Here is a 20,632-nt window from a genome sequence, read left to right as displayed (position 1 = left end):
GTGCACTAGGTGTTCCATAGAGCGCGATTTAGGTTGCAAGCCAAGAACTACATCAAAGTTACCGATTATGGTGCACTGATTTGAGCATCAACACACCAGATTTAACCCGTTGTAGAATGAAGGATTATTTTCACAAGTTAGATCAGGTGATAGATGTAAAACCCATAACCTACTACTGTATAATTGTACGACTTGGTTATATTTGAAGTCTGGTTGAAGTCTGAAGTATTTTTTTTGAGTGTAAAATATTGAACAACAGGTGTTCAAGAAAATATTCAAGTTCTTATGAAAATGATTTTTCTTAGAGGAGATTGAATTATGGGTGTCAATACTTCTGGTGATGGTTGTATGTAATTATAGCATTATGGGGTAATTAAGCTAATTAAATTCAGGAACTCTGGTGCATTGAACATCCTGTATGCTTTTAACTCATCAGACTGTGGATGGAGACAGAAAACGTTCATGAATAGGACTCACAGGCACTTACATACCAAATATGATTTATTTATTCAAGTTTTTTTTTCTTTCTTTCTTTCTTTTTTTTTTTTTATAAATGTTTTCCAAAAAATATCCATGGATAAAAACATTTCTGTAAGAGTGAAAAATCAACATCAGTCAATTACAAGATTATTACAGTAAGAGCCTTACATGTCTTAATGAACATGGACTGTAAAGCAGATTTTACAGGTACAGGATATAGATGAATGCTGAAGCAAATATTCTGTAGCTCTGAGATTAACTCGGCATAGTGATTATAAGAAAGCAGTATATCAAAGATTAAACATTTATACAATACATATTTTGGAAGAATGATCCATCAGGCTTCTTAGAAGACTAGTTTTTAGGCAAAAAGAATAAGAAAAAACAGATACTTAATGGCAGTAGCTATTGAGTAATATGGGCTTATGAGAAACACAGACACATTACTGGCCCCCAGTCGCTGGCACAGTGGAGGGATTTGGTGAAGGAAGAGGAAGTTGGATGTTGTGCACACAGCCAATAATACATCCTGTACTCACTGAAAATACAGACTCAAAGCATTGAAATTAGTAAGACTCGCAACACAACAGCCCTTAAACTCCAAAAACACTAGCAGCGAATGTGCAGTTTATTGGCGATGTTTTTAACCTATCCTCTTTCTACCACATCTGTATTGTATGTTCAATTACCACAGACAAGAATTTTTCCAGGCTTTCACATATGAAGAAAAGCTGTTTAGTTGAAACTCACTTGTCCAAGCGCAATTTTTGGGGCACTCGATAAACTTTTTTTTTTTGTTGAACACTTTCATGAATTCTTCAGTCAAACATATTCGTAAGTGAAGCTCAAAATCGGTATAATTCTTTCTTTTTGAGGTGGTACTCCCGTTTCAGAGGAAATGACCAATGTTGCCAATGTATTTTTTAAAAAATGGAAGTGTTTTGGTTCTACCGCCATTCACATGGATCACAAAGACTGTTTCACAGTCTAACTAAATGAGAATTACTTTTACTGTATTTATTCAGTTTTATAAAAATGAATAAAACTGCCAATGTCTCGCACATCCGAAGACCTTTATTGTTAGAATATAACGGTTATTGTTTTTTTCATTCATGAAATGCAATAGCTTCCCTTAGAACTCCATTGTAAGTGAGGTTTTGGTAAACAGATTTTCCGTTCATGGAAGTGTGTTAAATTTCTTGTATGTGATAATTGGTTGGTTTGTTTCCCTTTAATTAAACAGGCTAAGTGGCAAGGAAAGAGACTAAAGAAACAAAAGACGCACTTGTTACAAGGCATCCATGTCATGCAACTTTAGTCCTGTAAACAGAGACGAGCAAAGAGCGCTGCGACTGAAGTACAGAGAGAAAGAGGACGTAAGCAAGAATAATCACATCACACACGTTTTTCAAAAGGGAAGAGATGTTTGTGCTGGCCACGCCTCTCCCTCTTACTGACAGACTTTTTAGCTCCTCCCTCTTCCTTCTCCTCCTGCCTGTTCTGTGGCCATGAAACAGCCAGAGATGGGGGAGCCGTGTGAGCTCCACCTTCGTCCTCCTCTCCAGATGAGGATCCTTCCGCAATGCCCGTGTCCTTGGCCACGCCCTGCTGTCCGTAACGCCGCTGCAGCCGCTCTTTAATCAGCAGCCCTTTCACCAGCAGCTTCCAGTTAGCCAATGCTCGCTTCTCACGCTTCTGTTTCAACAGGCAAAACACAAACAGCATGATAAACAACCTGTAGACACAAACATAAGGCCAAAAGTTTCAACAGTCATTTTAAAATTTATGGATTGGTCTGGATTCCTCCAAAAAAAAAAAAAAACCAACCCAAAAAAACCCCACACATCATACATATTCATAGCGAGCATTAAATAAAAGATGAAATAATTGCTCCCACTCTTAAGTTAAACACCATTAATCTCTTAAACAGCGCATTGCTTATGGATTCCATTGTGCAGACATTATAATACATCACAAGGCTGTGGTGGGCAAAATTACATTCATCAAAGCCACACAGGGAAAGCAGGGAGTCTCAAAGTAATCCATATTACTGTGTGTATTACAGTGTGCACTGAAACAATCCATATGTTCTCATTTTAATAATGAACTTTCATAAAGGATGAGTCAGTCAAACTCTGTGCAGACACTCATATATTACAGACTGGAGCAAAACTGCTCTTATAACACAACACAATTAAACCACACACACACAAAGACGCAAACGCAGACACGCACATACACAGACGCGCACACACACACACCTCTTTTTCCTTCTTCCTTTGAATCTCTTGCTCGTTTTCCCAGGCAGCTTTCAGAATCTCTTCGTGTTCCTTACAGATGATGTAGCCGTCAATTCTGCGGCACAATGAAACTGAAATCACGCAACTGCAAAATCATTTCACCAACATGCTGCAAATGCGTAAAAATACAAATACAGATGCACTGACAGAAACAGATGCAAATTCACTGTGAACACAATCACAACAAAAATATAGCATTTCATTAACATTTACATGCAACACTCTGGTTGGAGAACACTCAAATGGAATGAAACAGTTCATGCACTTCTTAAACAGGGTCTTAAAGGGATAGTTCACCCAAAAATTCAAATTCTGTCATCAATTACTCACCCTCATGTCCTTCCAAACCCATAAGACTTTCGTTCATCTTCGGAACACAAATGAAACCTGGGAGATTTCTGTTCCTCCATTTATAGTCCAAGTAACCAAAACTTTCAAGCTCCAAAAAGTTCATAAAGGCATCGTAAAAGTTTATGTTTGCGATACGAATGCTTTATGAAGCGATACAAATGCTTTGTGTGCGCAATAAAAAACAAAAATCTTATAGATCTTCTCTCACGAGAGAACCACCATGCATGCGTCGAAATCTGCAGACATCTTTGTTACAAAGATTGTTCTATGTGACTCTGTTTGTGTACAGCGTCCCTCTTCCTCTGCTGTAAACAGTGCTGTGCTTCCGGCTCCCGTTGCATCGCCAGAGCGGACGTCATTTAGTGAATAAAGACTTCATTTGAGTTTTTTTTGCGCACACAAAGCATTCGTATCGCTTCATAAAACTGGGATTAAACCACTGGAGTCACACGGATTACTTTTACGATGCCTTTATGAACTTTTTGGAGCTTGAAAGTTTTGGTTACTTGGACAATAAATGGAGGAACAGAAATCTCCCAGGTTTCCTTTAAATGTCTTCATTTGTGTTCCGAAGATGAACGAAAGTCTTACGACATGAGGGTGAGTAACTGATGACGGAATCAAAATTGTTGGGTGAACTATCCCTTTAAGTGCTTATTTTCTGTTAAAGCAAAGATACGCTTCATTTTTAAAGCAAATCTTAACTGCTGCATTCTGTCTACTTCTGGCCGAGTCTCATATTGTCTCTCATAATGTTTTTAATAATCAGCAGTCTATAGAAGTCTATTCATACACATATTATTTAAAACACCCCTTAAGAAGAACTTATTTCACATATGCACAGTCCCCTTCGAATGTATTTGAACAGCAAGGCCAATTCTATTATTTTTATAGACGAGTATCACGTCCGTTGATATTTCTGTTGAATAAATAATTGAAAAAGCTCATTTTCCTTGTGGTTTTGTTCAAGTATATCAACTTCATTAATAGGCAGTCTTTCAAAGAGGATCCAATGTTTGCTTGTCTAAATATCTCAAAAAAGTTCCACTTATTTTTTCACATGACTGTACACCCATAAGCCTGCATCGCTTCAACACTATTTGTCATTTCTCTATATGAATGTATACAGTAATGCTCAGAATCTCAGTATCAGGTGTCACCCAGTAGAGGATGAGTTTTCATTTGGGTCTGGTTCCTCTTAAGAATTCTTCTTTGTCATTTCAGGGAGTTTTTCCTGTCACCTCTGGTTTGCTCATTAGGGATCTGAATATACACCTAGATTTCTGTAGCGCTGTCAAGATGACAGTGTCAAAAGCAGTATACAAATAGAGTCTAACTCTCTAAACTACACCAGCATAAGGAAATATTTGTACTTCAATTACACAAGCATACCCATAAATCGCTCTGGATCAGAGCATCTACCTGATCCTCCAGAAACACCTCTTCCTTTCTGCAATTTCCGTATGTTTGCAGCACGAATTGTCACTTCAATTAATAGGCTTTGAGATTTTGCCCCACACACACACACACCCACACACACTTACACAGCATGTGAGTGTCCTCCATGGAAATCGAAGCCTGTTACTGCAGGAGCACAGTCCAGGTTGAGTTTTCGAGCCACTCTGTTCAGATTAGGCAGATGCACGTGCACACACCCCACTGGCAACATGCATGGTTGAAACATGTACACGTTTCCAAATTCGTTACGTGGAATCTGCAGTAGACACACACACACACACACACACACACACACACATACATCACCAATCTTTAGCCCTTTGCATTGCTCCTGCTTGCTTCACAAGTGCCAAAAAAAAAAGTCAATAATCACAAATCTTAATGACTACACACCAGCAGCCCTAACATCCATCTCCTTCAGTGTCAAGACATCAGACTATAAAAACAGGAAACAAGAAGCTCAGTAACAGTCTGGAAAAACTTCACTCACACCAACCCACACATTGCTGAATTACCACACTGGGTAACAAACTAATATTCTCTCACACAGTATATGACACAGTATTCATAAATCATGTACAGTTGTGCTCATAAATTTACATACCCCTTGCGGAATCTGCAAAATGTTAATAATAAAAAAATATATACATATAAATAATACATATAAACAATAAAAAAAATTAATAAGAGAGATCATATTTTGCTTTTGATTTAGTACTGCCTTTTTGTTATTGTTGTTATTATGTTGTCTTCTGGGAAACATGTAAATATCTCATTTAGCTTCTGAATGGCAGTACTAAATGAAAAAGATCTTTGAACAAAATAACAATTTAAACCAATCATCCTGTTCAAAAGTTTACACCCCCCTGGCTCTTAATGTATCGTGTTGCGTTCTTGAGCATCAATGAACGTGTGCACCTTTTGTAATAGTTGTGTACGAGTCCCTCAGTTGTCCTCAGTGTGAAAAGATGGATCTCAAAATCATAGAGCCGCTGTTGGAAAGGGGTCAAATATGCAGAAGGTTCTGGAAAAGCAAAGAATGTGCAGGACCTGGAGGATTTTTCTGAAGACCAGTGGGCAGTTTAACTGCTCAGGACAAACAAGGGACTCATGAACAACTATCACATAACTTTTCTTTTTTTTTTAAGTAAATTTTTGGGGCGGCCGTGGCTCAGGTGGTTGAGCGGGTTATCCACTAACCCACTAATCGTAGGGTCGGCGGTTCAATTCCCGGCCCAGATGACTCCACATGCCGAAGTGTCCTTGGGCAAGATACTGAACCCCAAGTTGCTCCGGATGGCAAGTTAGCGCCTTGCATGGCAGCTCTGCTACCATTGCTGTGTGAGTGTGTGTGTGAATGGGTGAATGAGACACAGTGTAAAGCGCTTTGGATAAAACAGCTATATAAGTGTGCCAATTACCATTTACCATTTTTGAACTGGTTCCTTTGTGTAATTTCAGTTATTATTATGTTTTGTACTACATGTAAACATCTGTTATGTGAAACAGCTTATTCAGGGCAATACTAAATAAAAACAAAATGCACTTTTAATGATCCCTCTTTTTAAAATTATTTAACATTTTACAGATTCTGCAAAGGGTATGTAAATTCATGTAAAACTGTACATATAGTTACATTTGCACATATTAGCATGCCACGTGAGGAATAACACACGATGGACTTTACTGTTATACTAAAACAATGGTGTGGGATTATTGGCCTTTCATGAAGCAAAGAACTGTCACCACCCAGAAATGTATTATTTTCGCACATCAGCATAGTCCGAAGTCTTATTCCACTTATACCACAGTGATTGTTTTTTAGGAGACGTTTATGTACAAACAATAATTATACATTTTCTTTATCGAACAACATTTTTAAAAATCTGTTGATTATAAGGCTTTGATCATGTGGAGTGATCACCATGCAAGTCCCTGTGTATGCATGATAAATACCTGTGATTTATGGTACAGCTGGAACTACTGCCTGAGCAGATTGGAAAACTCAACCACACTGTGGTATAAAATGTTTTATCATGACACAAAGTTTATTTCGTCTGATCAGTCTGTACACATCTATATTTATCTTTGCATATTTCTCTTTATAGGTATATCCAAATTTGTACTTTATTTTTTAAAGTCTTTTTTTCCTGTACTTGCATGATTAACTCTTTAACTTTGTTTTTAACTTATTCAGTGTAAAGGGAGCAACTCCTTCATTCATTCTTCAGTAATCGCTGTGTTTGGATAGGTTCGTGGTTGATCCAGGGGCAATTTAGCTAAACCTATGCAGACTTGAGGAGAACATGTAAAACTCTACACAGACAGTAACCCTATTGAACTGGGGACCCTGGAGCACTGAGGTAGCAACTCTTCCTGCTATGGCATCAGTTATATTAGTAAATGCCAAGTTAAGTTCGTTGTAGGTGAAATCTTACCTGGCCAATAAAAGTCTCTCTCATTCTATCATGCTCACCTTGCCATTGATGGCTGCGGGAGGCTGGTACTCTTCGGTTTGCCAGTGGCCGAACAGGCCCAGGTCCTTTTTATCCTTGTTCTCAGACATCCTCCTGGCTTTCCGTGAGTGGTTGGAGCAGCCCTTTACCATCTGAACCAACAGGTGGCGCAAACACATTTTAGCCATAGCACTAGAATTGCTTTTATTAAGTTGAATTTGAATGCAGGGTTGAATAACAAACATTCATATTTTTCCATTTTTATTTTTATGCATGAAGCTCCTTTTCCTCAGTATATTAGTGACTAACAATGAACCCAAATGCAAAAAAATAAAAGACTATCTTCTCCTTTAACTATGAGATGCATTTCAAATTGCACTAATTTCTTTGATGTTACATTTTGACAGTAAAATTTCCATCACAGTTGATGTCTGAGGGGGAACGGCGTGCTTGTTTTCTCACCTTGTAAGGCTCCTCCCCGAGTCGGACAGTGCGCGCTTTCTTTAACCAGATGTCTCTGGAATGCAGTGTGTGGATACAATCTCTGAAAATGCCATACAAACACATCATTAGAGCTGACTAATACATACAAATACATGTGCAGTTGTGTACTCTTCTACGTCATTACACGCATCAGCATTACAATTGAAATACTATCGTCCACATGAGGTCCTAACGTGCGGCACTGAACTGTTACTCAAATCAAATCCTAATTAGGGTCTCAAATGTGTCTGAAGGTTTTTAGTTATCCAGGTCCATGAACTGTGTACTAGTACGAAGTCAAGGTGACATTATCTGTGCTTTAACCGTGTTCTCATCTGAAGGGCTTTATCATGCAGTCACGTGTCCCATTCTACAAGCCCAGCAGCCCTTGCACGTTCACACACACACACACACACTTTACCGTGAATAGACAGCTTCTCCTCGACAGTAGCCCAAAATGGCGGCAGTGGGGGGGTACAGTGCCTCGTACTTCAGCAGGTGCCTCTCTAGTGCATACAGAGGATGGTTTTTGTACTCCGATATCACTTTTGGCAATGGCTTACCAATCAACTTGTCCTGCAGCTTCGGTGGAGAAACAACCATGTGTGTTTACAGAGAGAGAGAGAGAGAGAGAGAGAGAGAGAGAGAGAGAGAGTGAAAAAGGGGGCCATGTAATTAAAGACATGTGAATCTGTGAAATATATCAGTTTAAAGTGTCCATAAACAATCTGTGTTTAAGAGAAACTGGATTTAAATTGTATACTATATTAGCCATACATAGGTACTACATCAACAACCCCTGACTGTATATAGTGACTAGGACGACATTTAGGATTCAGTCTAACTGTTGCTTGGCGGGCTTGTAATAAAAAAAAATTGCTATGCTAAACCAGTTAAAGATTTCACCTTCTGTGGACTTGCATATTATTTGAATGCAATAAAGTTAAATCTTATAAGCAATTAATGCATGAATATGTGCACATTCTTGTTGTCTTCTTGTACCTCTTTGTCTTCTTCCTGCTTTTGTTTAGTATCGGGACACTCGTAGAAGCTTAACGTCTCCTCCCACCAGTCTGAGTCGATACGTCGTCTCCGTGACGACGTGAGCCAGGTGGGGTCGTATCTGCTGCTCACGTCTTTCAGGTAACCGTCTTCATCTACACCCACTACGTACGTAATTGGCTGAGTAGCCTTATTGGAGCAGCGTTCCGGTTGCCCCACCCCTTGATCAACATCAACACATATCCATCTCTTTGCCCCTTTCAGGTACACCTCTATCCATTCATCATCTCCTTTTACTTGCCTCCTTCTCCCATACTGCTTTTTCCCTTTTAGCTGTTCTTCTTCTTCATCTGTTTCTTCCTCCTCCTCCTTCTTTGTTCTCTTCTGGGGCTTGCTGGAGTGTAGTGGAGCCTGACTTTTGCCCTTTCCCTTAGCTTTTGAATACCTGTTTGACCTTTTTGCATCACAATCCGAGTCATCGCTTTCGTCCTCTCTTGTCGGCTTATACTCCTCCCCATCACTAAGCTCATCCTCCCCGTCACTGCTCACTTCTTTATATGACACTTTGGATGCGATACTCCTTCTTTTGGTGTTTTTTGGCCTTTGTCCCCCTACTGCTTCTTTCTCTTTGTTCCCTCCATCCGCAACATTCCTTTTTTGTCTCTTTCCTCCCCTCTTCGGTTGCCCCTCAATACTTGGGGTAGATGGGCGTTTGGACCCAGGGGAAACTTTTGGTTCTGGTGGCTTTTTATCAGCTTCATTAGATTTGACTTTAGAAGAACTACTACTGGAGGTGGGTGCTTTATCCTGAAGGGAAAAATACAACACATTGAACTAGTTCATTAATGCTGAAATGCATTTGAGCTCACACATCCCTATCAATCAAAAAAAAAGTGGATACACACACATACAAATTTACCATGTTTGTTGAAGGTTTGAGGGGTAATGGCTGTAGTGAGAGCACCAATCGACAATAGAGGTGCAGTGACCTCAGCACCAGCAGGAACAGCTAGAAAAAAATCATTGTTTGTGTGAACATATATATATATATATATATATATATATATATATATATACACACACACACACACATACACCAATATATATACAGTATATGTGTGTGTGTACCAAAATATTTTGGCAAGGCCCAAGTGTCTCTCACATAGGTCATCTCCTGATGATCACGTGCTGACAGACTTCCCAAACGTCTCTCCAGCAGCTTACGCAGTCCCACGTCCTTCTCTTCAGGGAGGGCGGGGTTTAGTGTGAATGTCACCTTAAACCTGTGAGCAGCAAGCAAATATGTAAAATTAGCTCTAAGATTCAAATATTTAAGAACAGTTAGAATGAGGCATGGCTTAAAGGTGCAGTTTGCAAATTTTTAAGTTGCTTCTAGACCTGTATTAATCATGTAATTTCAAATATACTTTAGAAAATCCCCAACACCACCATAGTAAAGCTTCCATTTATGTTTTTTCGGCCTGGAATTTAGGCATACCCCTAGACAAAGCAGATCACACTCATTTTTGCACATTGTCAGTAAACATATCAATTGATTCGTGGTGAAGGGGAACTGTTTTACTCCATTTTCTCCCAATTTGGTCATTTACCATTTCCCACCCACTAGCTAGCTCTACCTTTCACACGACAGCTAGCAAACAGGGAGGGTGAAGGCTAGCGAGACATGTGAAGCCAGTCAACTTTGGAGGAAAGCACTAACTGCTCTCTTCCACATACATGAGCTTACAGGTTTTCAGTATTGTTGCCCTGATTGACAGCGGACAGCCAATTTTCCTCTCCTGGACCCCCGGCCACTGACAGCTGTGGCATCGTCTGGATTCAATCTCGTGATCGCCAGACAAAAGAGTGAACACTTTTCTTTGGTGCCACTTGGGAGCCAATGAGTGGTTTCACTGTAATTGCGATTCAGCTTGCAAACAAATTACAAACTGCTCCTTTAATTTTTTCCACAATAAGGTCCTCCATGTTCTCACCACTTCAGAAGACCCTCCAGATAAACAGTGTTGATACGTTTTTTAATAACTTTGGTGAAGTGGGTGGGAACTAAGGACAAAGTGATGGCCAATAGGTCAGGCTCACAGCACAGGCGGTTCCGGAACAGTCCGCTAGCCAATAAACATAACAGATGAACCTGAGTGACAGAGAAATGACAACAATGTGATGAAACGTCAGGCATCATGAATATGTCAACAAAATGGTCATAACATGAAAGTCAAATACCAGACAAGTAATGCCAGTCATGCACAAATATGTGCACACACACCTTGTGTGTATCCTCCTGTATCCCCTTGTTGAAACGTTTCATCATTCTGCGCAGGTAAATCTCAAACTCAGCTTGGATCTTCTCCCTGGAAACAATCACCATAGTAACATGTCTTCCAGCTGTCAATCACTGACACCTACTCATTCTATTGTCTGACAGTGTGACAGGAAATGGATACTGTCTAAAACGTGTCACTTAGCTCTGGAGTGCAACCTTTTGTCTTGCCATAGATTTTAGGAAATGAGTAAAACATAGTTTTCGATTTCATAAAAATATCTTTACTATTAAATCCATTTAGGGAATTAATTTAAGTGGTCAAAGTGTTGTATTTCTGTAAGAAATATGACAGAGTTGAAAATCTAACCGGAAAACCAGGCTTAGCATTAAACATGTGGCAAGCGAGAGTTATTGCATCATAAGATATAAAAGCCAATCATCCTCCAATATGCAAATACAGGCCATTAAAATAACCATTTTAATTTGCATATTTATAGAATATGGATTTTGTGATGAAGGTAGGCCAGCTTCTGTGCCTTTTTCTGTTCTCTAATGACATTTGCTGGAAACTGCTGCATCAAGTGATTTATTATTCAATATTGATTTTTAAAGGGTTTTCAAAACCCTTTAAGTTTAAATCAACCCAAACTTAATTCATAATATTCAAGGAGCCACATTAGGAGATGCCTCATTTACCAGCCACAGACACTCTCTCTCTCTCTCTCTCTCTCTCTCACACACACACACTTTTTCTGTCTCTTGTGCCTGGCCTCAGCTGTCTCAATCTCAATTTCCACAGGTTGAGAAGGAACTGCAGGTTCTTGGTCTGCCTCTGTTGGGGCTAATGGGCCTGCCAGTTCTGAGAAAAAGCATACACACACACACACACACACACACACACATTTCTGAACTTAATAACTGAAAAGAACAGTGACATTCATTCTCAATCACACTTTTACAGAAACACACACACACACCTTCCACCTCCTCCCAATCCTCATCATCATCGCTCTCGTCACTCTCAATATCACTTTCTTTTTTCTCTTCTTTCATCTTGTAATCACTGCTCTTCAGCACAGAACTCTCTGGAGGTGACATGCTGGAATCCTCAAAGATGTCCTCTGGCTCTTCTTTTAATGGCTCGCTGAAGTATTTGCTCTTCTTTTCATCTGTTGGCTTATCTGCCTTTTTCGATGCTTGGCCTCTGGGCTTGGCAACATTTTTGGCTTTGGTACCTTTGTCTGATAAACACATGCATCAGGAATAATAATATTAGTCCATTATTAATGGCAGGCTACTGATACTGATACAATAAATAACATCACAATCTGTTTTTCTATGGGCATTGTGGGTAATGTAGTAACAACAAAGTCTTCAGTTCAGTACTTCTAGCACACTGACAGACTTCATTCTTATTCACGGTAACGTACCCAATTACGTTAAAGTACTCAAATATGTGATTTAACTCCTTTTTGACTTCATTTCAAACTAGATAGTTTACTGGGGAGTAGGGGCATAACCAATATGCGTATTTATGTCCATTCATATTTTCATGATAGTAAAGGCCATTGTTAGGCATTTCAGTATTAGTTCTGATTGGACATATGTTCCAATCCAATCCAACCAGTCCCTCCAGGATTTTGCCATCGCAGAAATGAACGCAAAATCAAGCAAACTTGGCAATATTTGGAAGAGCTTGGCATTTTTCTAAATTACTGCAGATTTTCCACAGATTTGGGCCAAGACGCGTCGTGTGACGTCATCACAACACACATTCAACCAAAGCCCTCTTCGATTCATGTGCGTCGAACATGAGTACAGCTAAAAGGGCTCATTTACCAACAAACATCACTACGAAAGACTGTGCAAAACAATTTATATAGTTTTACACTGTCTTTCATAGTGATGTTGATATATGTGATATATATATATATATATATATATATATATATATATTTAATTGAACCTATTGTTTGACATTTTGCTGGCAAAAAGTCAGCAAAATTTTATATCACGGCACAAATGTATCCTGATAGTTTCTCTTTTCTCCCACAAACTTTCATGTGCTCTAAGTTTTGTGTTTCCAACATTATGTAAAAATGCACTCTGAGCTCCACCATCCCCCTAGCCCCGTGTTAAGTAAGATCTCATTGGGACACGCCCACTCCCACAGTCCTATAGTGGGCGTTTCCTAAGCAGCTCTTACTTAACTTCAGTAAAGGAAGGGAAGGACCCGTTATTCAATCACTTCACTTGCATGCTCGGAGTGCACTTTACCTCGAGAGAGGAAACGATTTTATTTGCACACATGCTGCACCAGTTACTCTACTAACTACAGTTAGATCCACAAGAGCAGCCATGCAAAAGTGAACATCTGCACAGTGCAGCTGCTGAAGTGAATAAACAACTTTACGGCACGCAAAGTTCAGTATGAAGTCACTTTTACAGTCACTGCAGCATGTATGTACCAAGTAAACTCTAGTTATAACATCAAGCTACCCTGAAACCAATGTTTACTAAACTTAGAACTAATATTAAACATTGGGATAGAGTGAAAATGAGGGATGGTCAAGGCTGAATCTTCCTGTCTACCTTTGATACTCGGCGTTTTAGGAGCAGCTTTTCTCTTCTTCACAGCCTGACTCAGCTTCTTCTTTGTGTTGTCCTTTTCAGTCGCAGCAGCATCTGCCCGGTGTTTACGTTTAGCCATGTTAGCTCTCGACTCGTACTCCGTTTCCGTTTCACAAGAAACTAAGTCATAGAGTAAAACAACGTGGCGCGTTCAGAGTGTAGACACTGTGTGTGTGTGTGTGTGTGTGTGTGGTGGTGGGGCTGCTTGTGTAACTTCATTCAGTAACCACAGTTATTCAACAAGACACGCTCGGTCCTTGTATAACACTGAAACATGCCGCCAAACGTCACTTCCGGTTCGGCACAGAGGCTGAATCTCAACTAGCCTTCTTGGAGGTAGCGCACTACAAAGGACGTATGTGTTGTTAGTAACACACTCAATGTAGTGCACTTGTAGAGAACAAGGGAGGGGTTTATAATACAGCCATAGAGTAGACGTCAGACTTAGAAACTATGAACACTAGAGTGCGGTGTTGTACATTATTTTGTTTTGTGTTTTACTTTCACTTGCCTTCTGTCCGAAAAGTTTTAGTATATAACGTGGTAGATGGATAATATCCATCCATCCATTCATCTTCTATACCGCTTATGCTTTTCAGGGTCACGGGGAAACCTGGAGCCTATCCCAGGATATGGGCACAAGGCGGGGTACACCCTTGACAGGGTGCTAATCCATCGCAGGGAACACTCACATACACACTCACACACCCATTCATACACTACGGACACTTTAGACATGCCAATCAGCCTACCATGCATGTCTTTGGACTGGGGGAGGAAACCGGAGTACCCGGAGGAAACCCCCGCAGCACGGGGAGAACATGCGAACTCCGCACACACAGGGCCACTGTGGGAATCAAACCCTGGACCCTGGAGGTGCTGACGTGCTAACCACTAAGCCACCGTGTGCCCCAGATGGATAATATAATAATATCGTGTCTGAAGCTGTAGGAGATCCAGTGCACTACAGATGCCCCACAATGCACTGCAATAAGTTAGTGTTCAAACGACAGGCAACACAGGGCCGCATGCTCTTTAAAAAAAATTAAAATAAAAAGTTTACAAGTACCCCTTCAAAGTTTATATATCTAGTTTAAAAAAAAAAACAACCCAAAAATAATTTTGGAGATATTCTTGTTTTAATCTCGTTTCACTTCTGGGAAAACTATTACCTTTTATGATGATTCATCCTGTACTAGTCTTGTGTTTGTCCAATGAAATGCTCTCTAGAATGTATATGTCCTGCCCAGAGGAGTGTGTGTTGCTGTACAGTAGCAGATCTGGACCACATTTTTTTTTTTTATCACCCTGACACTAGACCAACCCAATGGTTGGTCTCAGTAAGCCCTGTAGCTCTGTAGTTCAGGCACTGGTAATGACCCTGGCTCACTACACAGTGGGACACTGATGACTCGATTCCCGGGGACATGATTATGTAGTCATGTCCCGATATCTTTCTGACATTGTGTGTCATATAAATTTGTTAGTTTAATCACTTGCGATTCTGTCATGGTACTTCAAGCAGGATCGTAGGCAAGCTAGTGGATTTTTAAAAAAAAATCATTAAACACTTCAAAGTTGTTAGACTCAAACAAACCGTATATATATAAACGTCAAATAAAGTTAAAATTGCTAATGTAAGTAATAATTTGAGAACAACAACAACGATAAAAAACTAATTACATTTTTAGATGATGTTGCTAGAGAGTTTGACTACTATATTTTTTCGAGCTGAGAGGCTTCAGAAAACATGGCATCATTTCCAATAAGGGAACACAGTGAGCATCAATGCTCCCGGGTTTTTGCGGTGCATAGTGGGATTTTTTATGGAGCGAAGGTTCCAGTGCACTGGAAGGATTTTGCAATTGAGACAGCCCTTACACTGGCCAACTCCCTGATCAGTGCCCTGGCTATTGAACTGAACTGATTGAGACACAACCATTAAGCTTTCGGGTTGTCTGTCTGTCCCATTTGTCTGTCTGACATTCTCGTGCGATATCTCAAGAACAAGTGGTTGAATGTTTGTAGGATTTATATGGAATTATCACTGTAGAAAGCAGATGAACTGATTCTATTTTGGAATTGAATCCATACAGGGTCAAGGTTACAGCCAGGTCAAATTTCTGAAATTTCTTCAATAGCGAAGTCAATGCAAGTTGCTCAGGTCCTGAAGCAACAAAGCATCCCCACACCATCACACTACCACCACCATGCTCGACCGTAGCTATGATGTTCTTTTGTGGAATTCGGTGTTTGGTTTACGCCAGATGTAACAGGACCCCTGTCTTCCAAACAGTTCCACTTTCAACTCATCAATCCACAGAACATTGTCCCAAAAGGTTTGTGGGTCATCAAGGTGTGCTTTGGCAAAATTCAGATGAGCCTTAATGTTCTTCTGGGTTAGCAGTGGTTTTCACCTCACCACTCTTCCATGGATGCCATTTTTACCCAGTGTCTTTCTGATAGTGGAGTCAAGAACAGTGACCTTTATTGGTGCAAGAGAGGCCTGTAGGTCCTTGGCTCTTATGTGACTTGCTGGATGAGTAGTTGCTGTGCTCTTGGAGGAATTTTAAAAGGTCGGCCAGGTTCACTACTGTGGTTGTTTGGAGTCCCAGAGCTTTTGAAATCGCTTTGTAACCCTTCCCAGACTGATGTATTTCAATCACCTTTTCCCTCATCATTTCTGGAATTTATTTTAACTTTGGCATAGTGTGTTACTGGGTAAGTCCTTTTAACCAAGTTCATGCTGTAGAAAAAGTTTTATTTAAGTGTAGATTTGATTGAACAGGGTTTGCAGTAATCAGGATTGGTTGTGTCTGGACCAGCTGAACCCCATTATGAATGCAGTTTCATAGATTAGAGGAAATAGCAACGGGGGGGGGGGGGGGGGATATATTTTCACACAGACCCGGTTGGTATTGAATAACATTTTGCTTCAATAACTAACATTATTATTTAAAAAATGTATTTTCTGTTTACTCAGGCGGCCTTTGTTTTTATCTTAGATTTAGTTTTCATTTCTGAAATAATTTGGTATGGAATACACACACAAAAAAAAAGAAAACATACTTTTTCAAAGCACTGTACAACTTCCATTTACTTAATAATGAATGTGTAATTCAAATGATGAAACTAACATAGTTTTCTTTCTTGTATTCTGTCCATTCTAGCATTGAACTTAACTCAGTCCTTTCACACCAACTACATGTTGCCACATTTGCCAAGATAAAACTTCTGTGACGTGACAATGGATAAACTGTTTATAAAGCACAATTTACATGTCTGCCAATAAAACAAACCAGCAGGAGAATTGCCAAGAGAAGAAAGTGTGAATGCCCACGCTTTTTTTTTTTTTTTTTTTTTTCCAAATTAACGAATATAATGCTGGAAAGTTGCAGGTCAGACCTTTGTAGCAAAAATAGATGTTAATAGCATACATCATTATTATGTAATATTCATTAAAAACTCCACATTGAAATCTAGTGCACAGAATAAACTCAGATCTTGGTCCTTGTTGTGACATTGTGAAGTTGCTAGATCTAAAAGAAGACATGTAATAACAAGCAAGATCATGCACATATTAACCCCCAGCTTCAGTTGTGTTCGAGCTGCATTTTTATTCTGGATTGCCTTGTTAGTACATCTAATCTTGTCAGGTCTATTTACCTGCAGATGTCACTGAGAATTATATACCGATGATGAAGAAGTGATCTTAAAGGCTTTATATAGTTGTTCCCTCAACACGGACTAAACTGAAAAAGAAGTTAAACAAGATACATATGCAAATATTCAAAGCATTATGTACAGATGAACAATACATACAGATCGCAGGCCTTTGTCATTGCAGATGAGTTTGTGTTTTTGGGCACAGGGAAGAACTCATTGTAAATCCAAGCATTAAAATGGAGACTTTCTATCCACAGTGACCCTTGCCCTTTCAGTTTAGCTGAAACTAAGGATATAAAATCAAAGTTCTCAATAACGATGTATTCCCATCTTGTCCCCAATGTTTCCCAGAACTGGTTAAGCTGTAATGGACAATAAATAAATGGACGAATGTATATTCGATACACATAATATGGTATATGTCACACAGTTATTTTTCTTTCATTAGGCTTTAATTAGGAAAATGTAATAAATAAGGAATGAAACACAACAGGGAGTGCCATTATAGGAAAAGAATCTCATGTGATGAGACCTGACAAGAAACAAAATGGGCTATTTTCCAATAACAGCACATCCTGACGTGTACCACAGCAATTTGCCAATGTTACGTTTTTTATGTACTTAATAAAGGCCCCATTCTTTTTATCTGTTTATAGTTATGTTTCATGTGGAACGTCCATGAAACAAGATGTTATGACATGCATTATCAACTATAAATAGTCATTCTCTCATGTTTTTTCTTGCTTTTTTATCTCTCTTTTGGTTAATAAGACAAAAAAAATGCATCGTGTAATGTTAATGAGACACTGCAAAGCACAAAAGTTACAAATTAAAAAGATTTTTTTTTTAAATGTAAAGTTACAGCTTTAGCTCTGACTGTTACAAAACTCCTTCCAAAAATGCTAAATAAATATCTTTTTATATATAAATAAAAACATGTATAATAAACAATCATACATTTTTAAAATCCCTTTACGTGAAAAATCTGCTATACAAGTCCCTGTGAACACACTGTTACAACAGAAATGATAACGCATTAAACCAGTGCATTAATATAAACCTGTGATTTGTCTTGCAGCTGGAACTACTGTCAGAGCTGCTGTTATAGAAAATTAAATAACACCTTCTGACCTGTCACATTTTTTGAATTCTTCAAAGATGAATAAAACATTCAGTCTTAAGGTGGTAAATAAATAACATGCACTTGTGCTCCAGGGGTAGTGAATCAGACTACAGCAAGAAGGATTGGAAAGCATAAAGCATGTTTCCTGCCTGTTGCATAAACGAACATTTTACACCACTATGTTCGTTGAAAGATATTTCAGTGTTAGTTAAATGTCATAAAGTGTAAACATAAGCGTCAAGAACCCTCCCATTGTGCCATAAAGTAGTTGCTCTGAAATAATCCACCTGAACCGAGGAGTGGATGAATGTCATAAATTATGTGCAAATAAATTGAAATCCCCTGTTGCGGCTTTGGTGCTAAAAGCAGTGTCTCTGTCTGTTAAACTAACTCTCACTGACATGAATCAGCTCCCTGCAGGTCTGCTTCACTGAGCCCGAGGCTGCACCTTTACTCATTAAAAGCTCAGCAACAGCCTGTGAGGTCGATTAGAATTGGTGTGTGTGTGAGTGTGTGTGTGTGTGTGTGTGTGTGTGTGTACCTGGTGCCGCTTGATGCAAATGAACATCTGTCTTTGTGTGGCTCTGCAGCAGATGTCCGGCTCCTGAGTGTGTGTGTGTGTGTGTATTAGGAATACTTCAGAGAGCTGTCTGTAAACTCGACTGGCAGCACAGTTTCATACAGTCTCCCTGCAGCAAGGAACGCCCGTTGGGCATCTGGACCCGGACTCGTGCCAGGACAAGCGTATGTGTGTGTGTGTGTGTGTGTGTGTGTGTGTGTGTGTGTGTGTGTGTGTGTGTGTGTGTGTGTGCCTTTTAGTTGACAGGTGAAGACAGTTGTTTGGCACAAGAGCCACCAGTCTCAACGCTGGCCAGTCTCCATGACGACGTAGGCTCCTAGCCCTGCATGGCTTCCATCCCTATATGAAACTCGAACTATCAGATAGGAATAAAAAGCCATACAGGACAGAGAGCAAAACTGAGACTATGAGAGAGAGAGAGAGAGAGAGAGAGAGAGAGAGAGAGATACACGCAAACACATATAGTCAGACATTTACTTACACACATAATTTATCCAAACTATCCACATGTTTTATTAGCCTTTGTAAACCTGCTAAGACATACACAAAAATGTCTCATTTCACGACAGGCCTAAAAGGAGTGTGTTTTACCAAATGAAGACGAGACATATATGAATGAAGGACATTACCCTTGAAGACACTACCCTGCAGTGGATTTATCCTTCCTGGTCACACTGGTCTCGCACCTGAAATAAGCTTTGCCACACCGGTTATCAGTTACCACCCTAACACTGACCTCAAATCTCCTATACAATTCATAAAGACAAGTATTACGAACTATACTGATATTATGGAGCCAATACAGTAGCCATTATGTTGCCATTCATTGCACCAACACACTCAAAAAATAATAATACTAAACTATACTTTTCCTGCCTCTATGTTGATGAAGATGATGATGATCCTCAAGAGTACGTTTCGTACCTTTAATATTTGTCTTTCACCTGAAAACCTGGATATGCTGTACCTTCAAAATGGACTGTAAATAGATCTTATAGTAAAGCTTTAGATTTGAGAGCTCATTTAGCTGACACTGTTCTCCAAAGTGACTTATGGCCCAGTTGTAAATGCAGTTGAAATAATGTCAGTTATTATTTCAATGTTGAAATAACATTGAAACAACCTTTAATGGTAAATTGAAAATCTACCAGGATCTGTACACTGAATCAACATAATGTCTTCAACAACATACAAAGAAATGTCTGCCTTTTAAATGATTATTATGATCATTATTATTATGTTATTATATTTTGAAGAGACAGTATACAACTAAGACACTGACGGTGAAAGGTCTTGCTCAAGCAACCAACAGTGGCAGATGGTGATGCTGGGATTTGAACTCACAACCTTCTTATCAGTAGCCTTAAATACTGCTACAAATGCAACTTTGCCCTATAGCTAGATTATTACTTTGTGCCACTCCTTAATGTTCTCTTGTCCCATGTCTACAAACCTGGACGCGCCACTGCCTCAAACCAGATGATGTTAATTCACCTGAACTTGCGCTGTAACACCCCTAGCGGTGGAGTTTGGTATTACAACGCCTTCTGATGGTCCACATGGACAGAGAAACGAGACTGATCACAGACACACACACACACGCACAAATGGCCATGTCCGAAAAAGCACACTACCACACTGAACAAGATGGCCAAATAGCTTGCTATAATAAATCGTAAATAGACAAACATTTAAAATACGTCAACAAATGTCCTACAATACATGATATAATAGTATAGTAGTGCGGTTTTAGACGTCAGCATCCTCACCTGATTTTTCCCTTTCCTACTCACCGTAAATGATAAATGTCCTCGTAGTAAA

The 20,632-nt window shown here is 39.4% G+C and overlaps 1 protein-coding gene across 2 annotated transcripts; it reads right to left on the bottom strand.

The window, feature by feature from the left end:
- Nucleotides 1-220: 220 nt before the first annotated feature.
- On the bottom strand, nt 221-14,697 carry xpc (xeroderma pigmentosum, complementation group C). Of its 2 annotated transcripts, XM_053625431.1 has the most exons (14): nt 13,404-14,697; nt 11,789-12,052; nt 11,559-11,670; nt 10,815-10,899; nt 10,525-10,682; nt 9,693-9,813; nt 9,450-9,539; nt 8,531-9,337; nt 7,950-8,110; nt 7,508-7,589; nt 7,066-7,197; nt 4,676-4,845; nt 2,742-2,835; nt 221-2,175 (listed from the first exon to the last, which is right to left on the bottom strand). In XM_053625431.1, the coding sequence occupies exons 1-14, from the start codon at nt 13,519-13,521 to the stop codon at nt 1,876-1,878; spliced, it is 2,694 nt and encodes an 897-aa protein (XP_053481406.1). In that variant the 5' UTR covers nt 13,522-14,697; the 3' UTR covers nt 221-1,875. The 2 variants fall into 2 exon arrangements, with proteins under 2 accessions (XP_053481406.1, XP_053481408.1); XM_053625433.1 differs by lacking the exons at nt 221-2,175; nt 2,742-2,835 and adding an exon at nt 4,983-5,025 and having other exon boundaries at nt 4,753-4,845.
- Nucleotides 14,698-20,632: the final 5,935 nt, after the last annotated feature.

This window comes from Ictalurus furcatus, chromosome 5, assembly GCF_023375685.1.
Source record: "Ictalurus furcatus strain D&B chromosome 5, Billie_1.0, whole genome shotgun sequence".
In the NCBI taxonomy this organism is placed as follows: Eukaryota; Metazoa; Chordata; class Actinopteri; order Siluriformes; family Ictaluridae; genus Ictalurus; species Ictalurus furcatus.
This window is presented reverse-complemented; position numbering and strand designations above follow the sequence as displayed.

What these genes read in the sequence shown, in the direction of transcription:
- xpc (XM_053625431.1), bottom strand. Translation starts at nt 13,521, where the DNA reads ATGGCTAAACGTAAACACCGGGCAGATGCTGCTGCGACTGAAAAGGAC. An exon ending in GGATTGGGAGGAGGTGGAAG is followed by an intron (nt 11,671 to 11,788) that starts GTGTGTGTGTGT and finishes GCTTTTTCTCAG; the next exon opens with AACTGGCAGGCCCATTAGCC. An exon ending in AGCAGGAAGAAGACAAAGAG is followed by an intron (nt 8,111 to 8,530) that starts GTACAAGAAGAC and finishes TCTCCACCGAAG; the next exon opens with CTGCAGGACAAGTTGATTGG.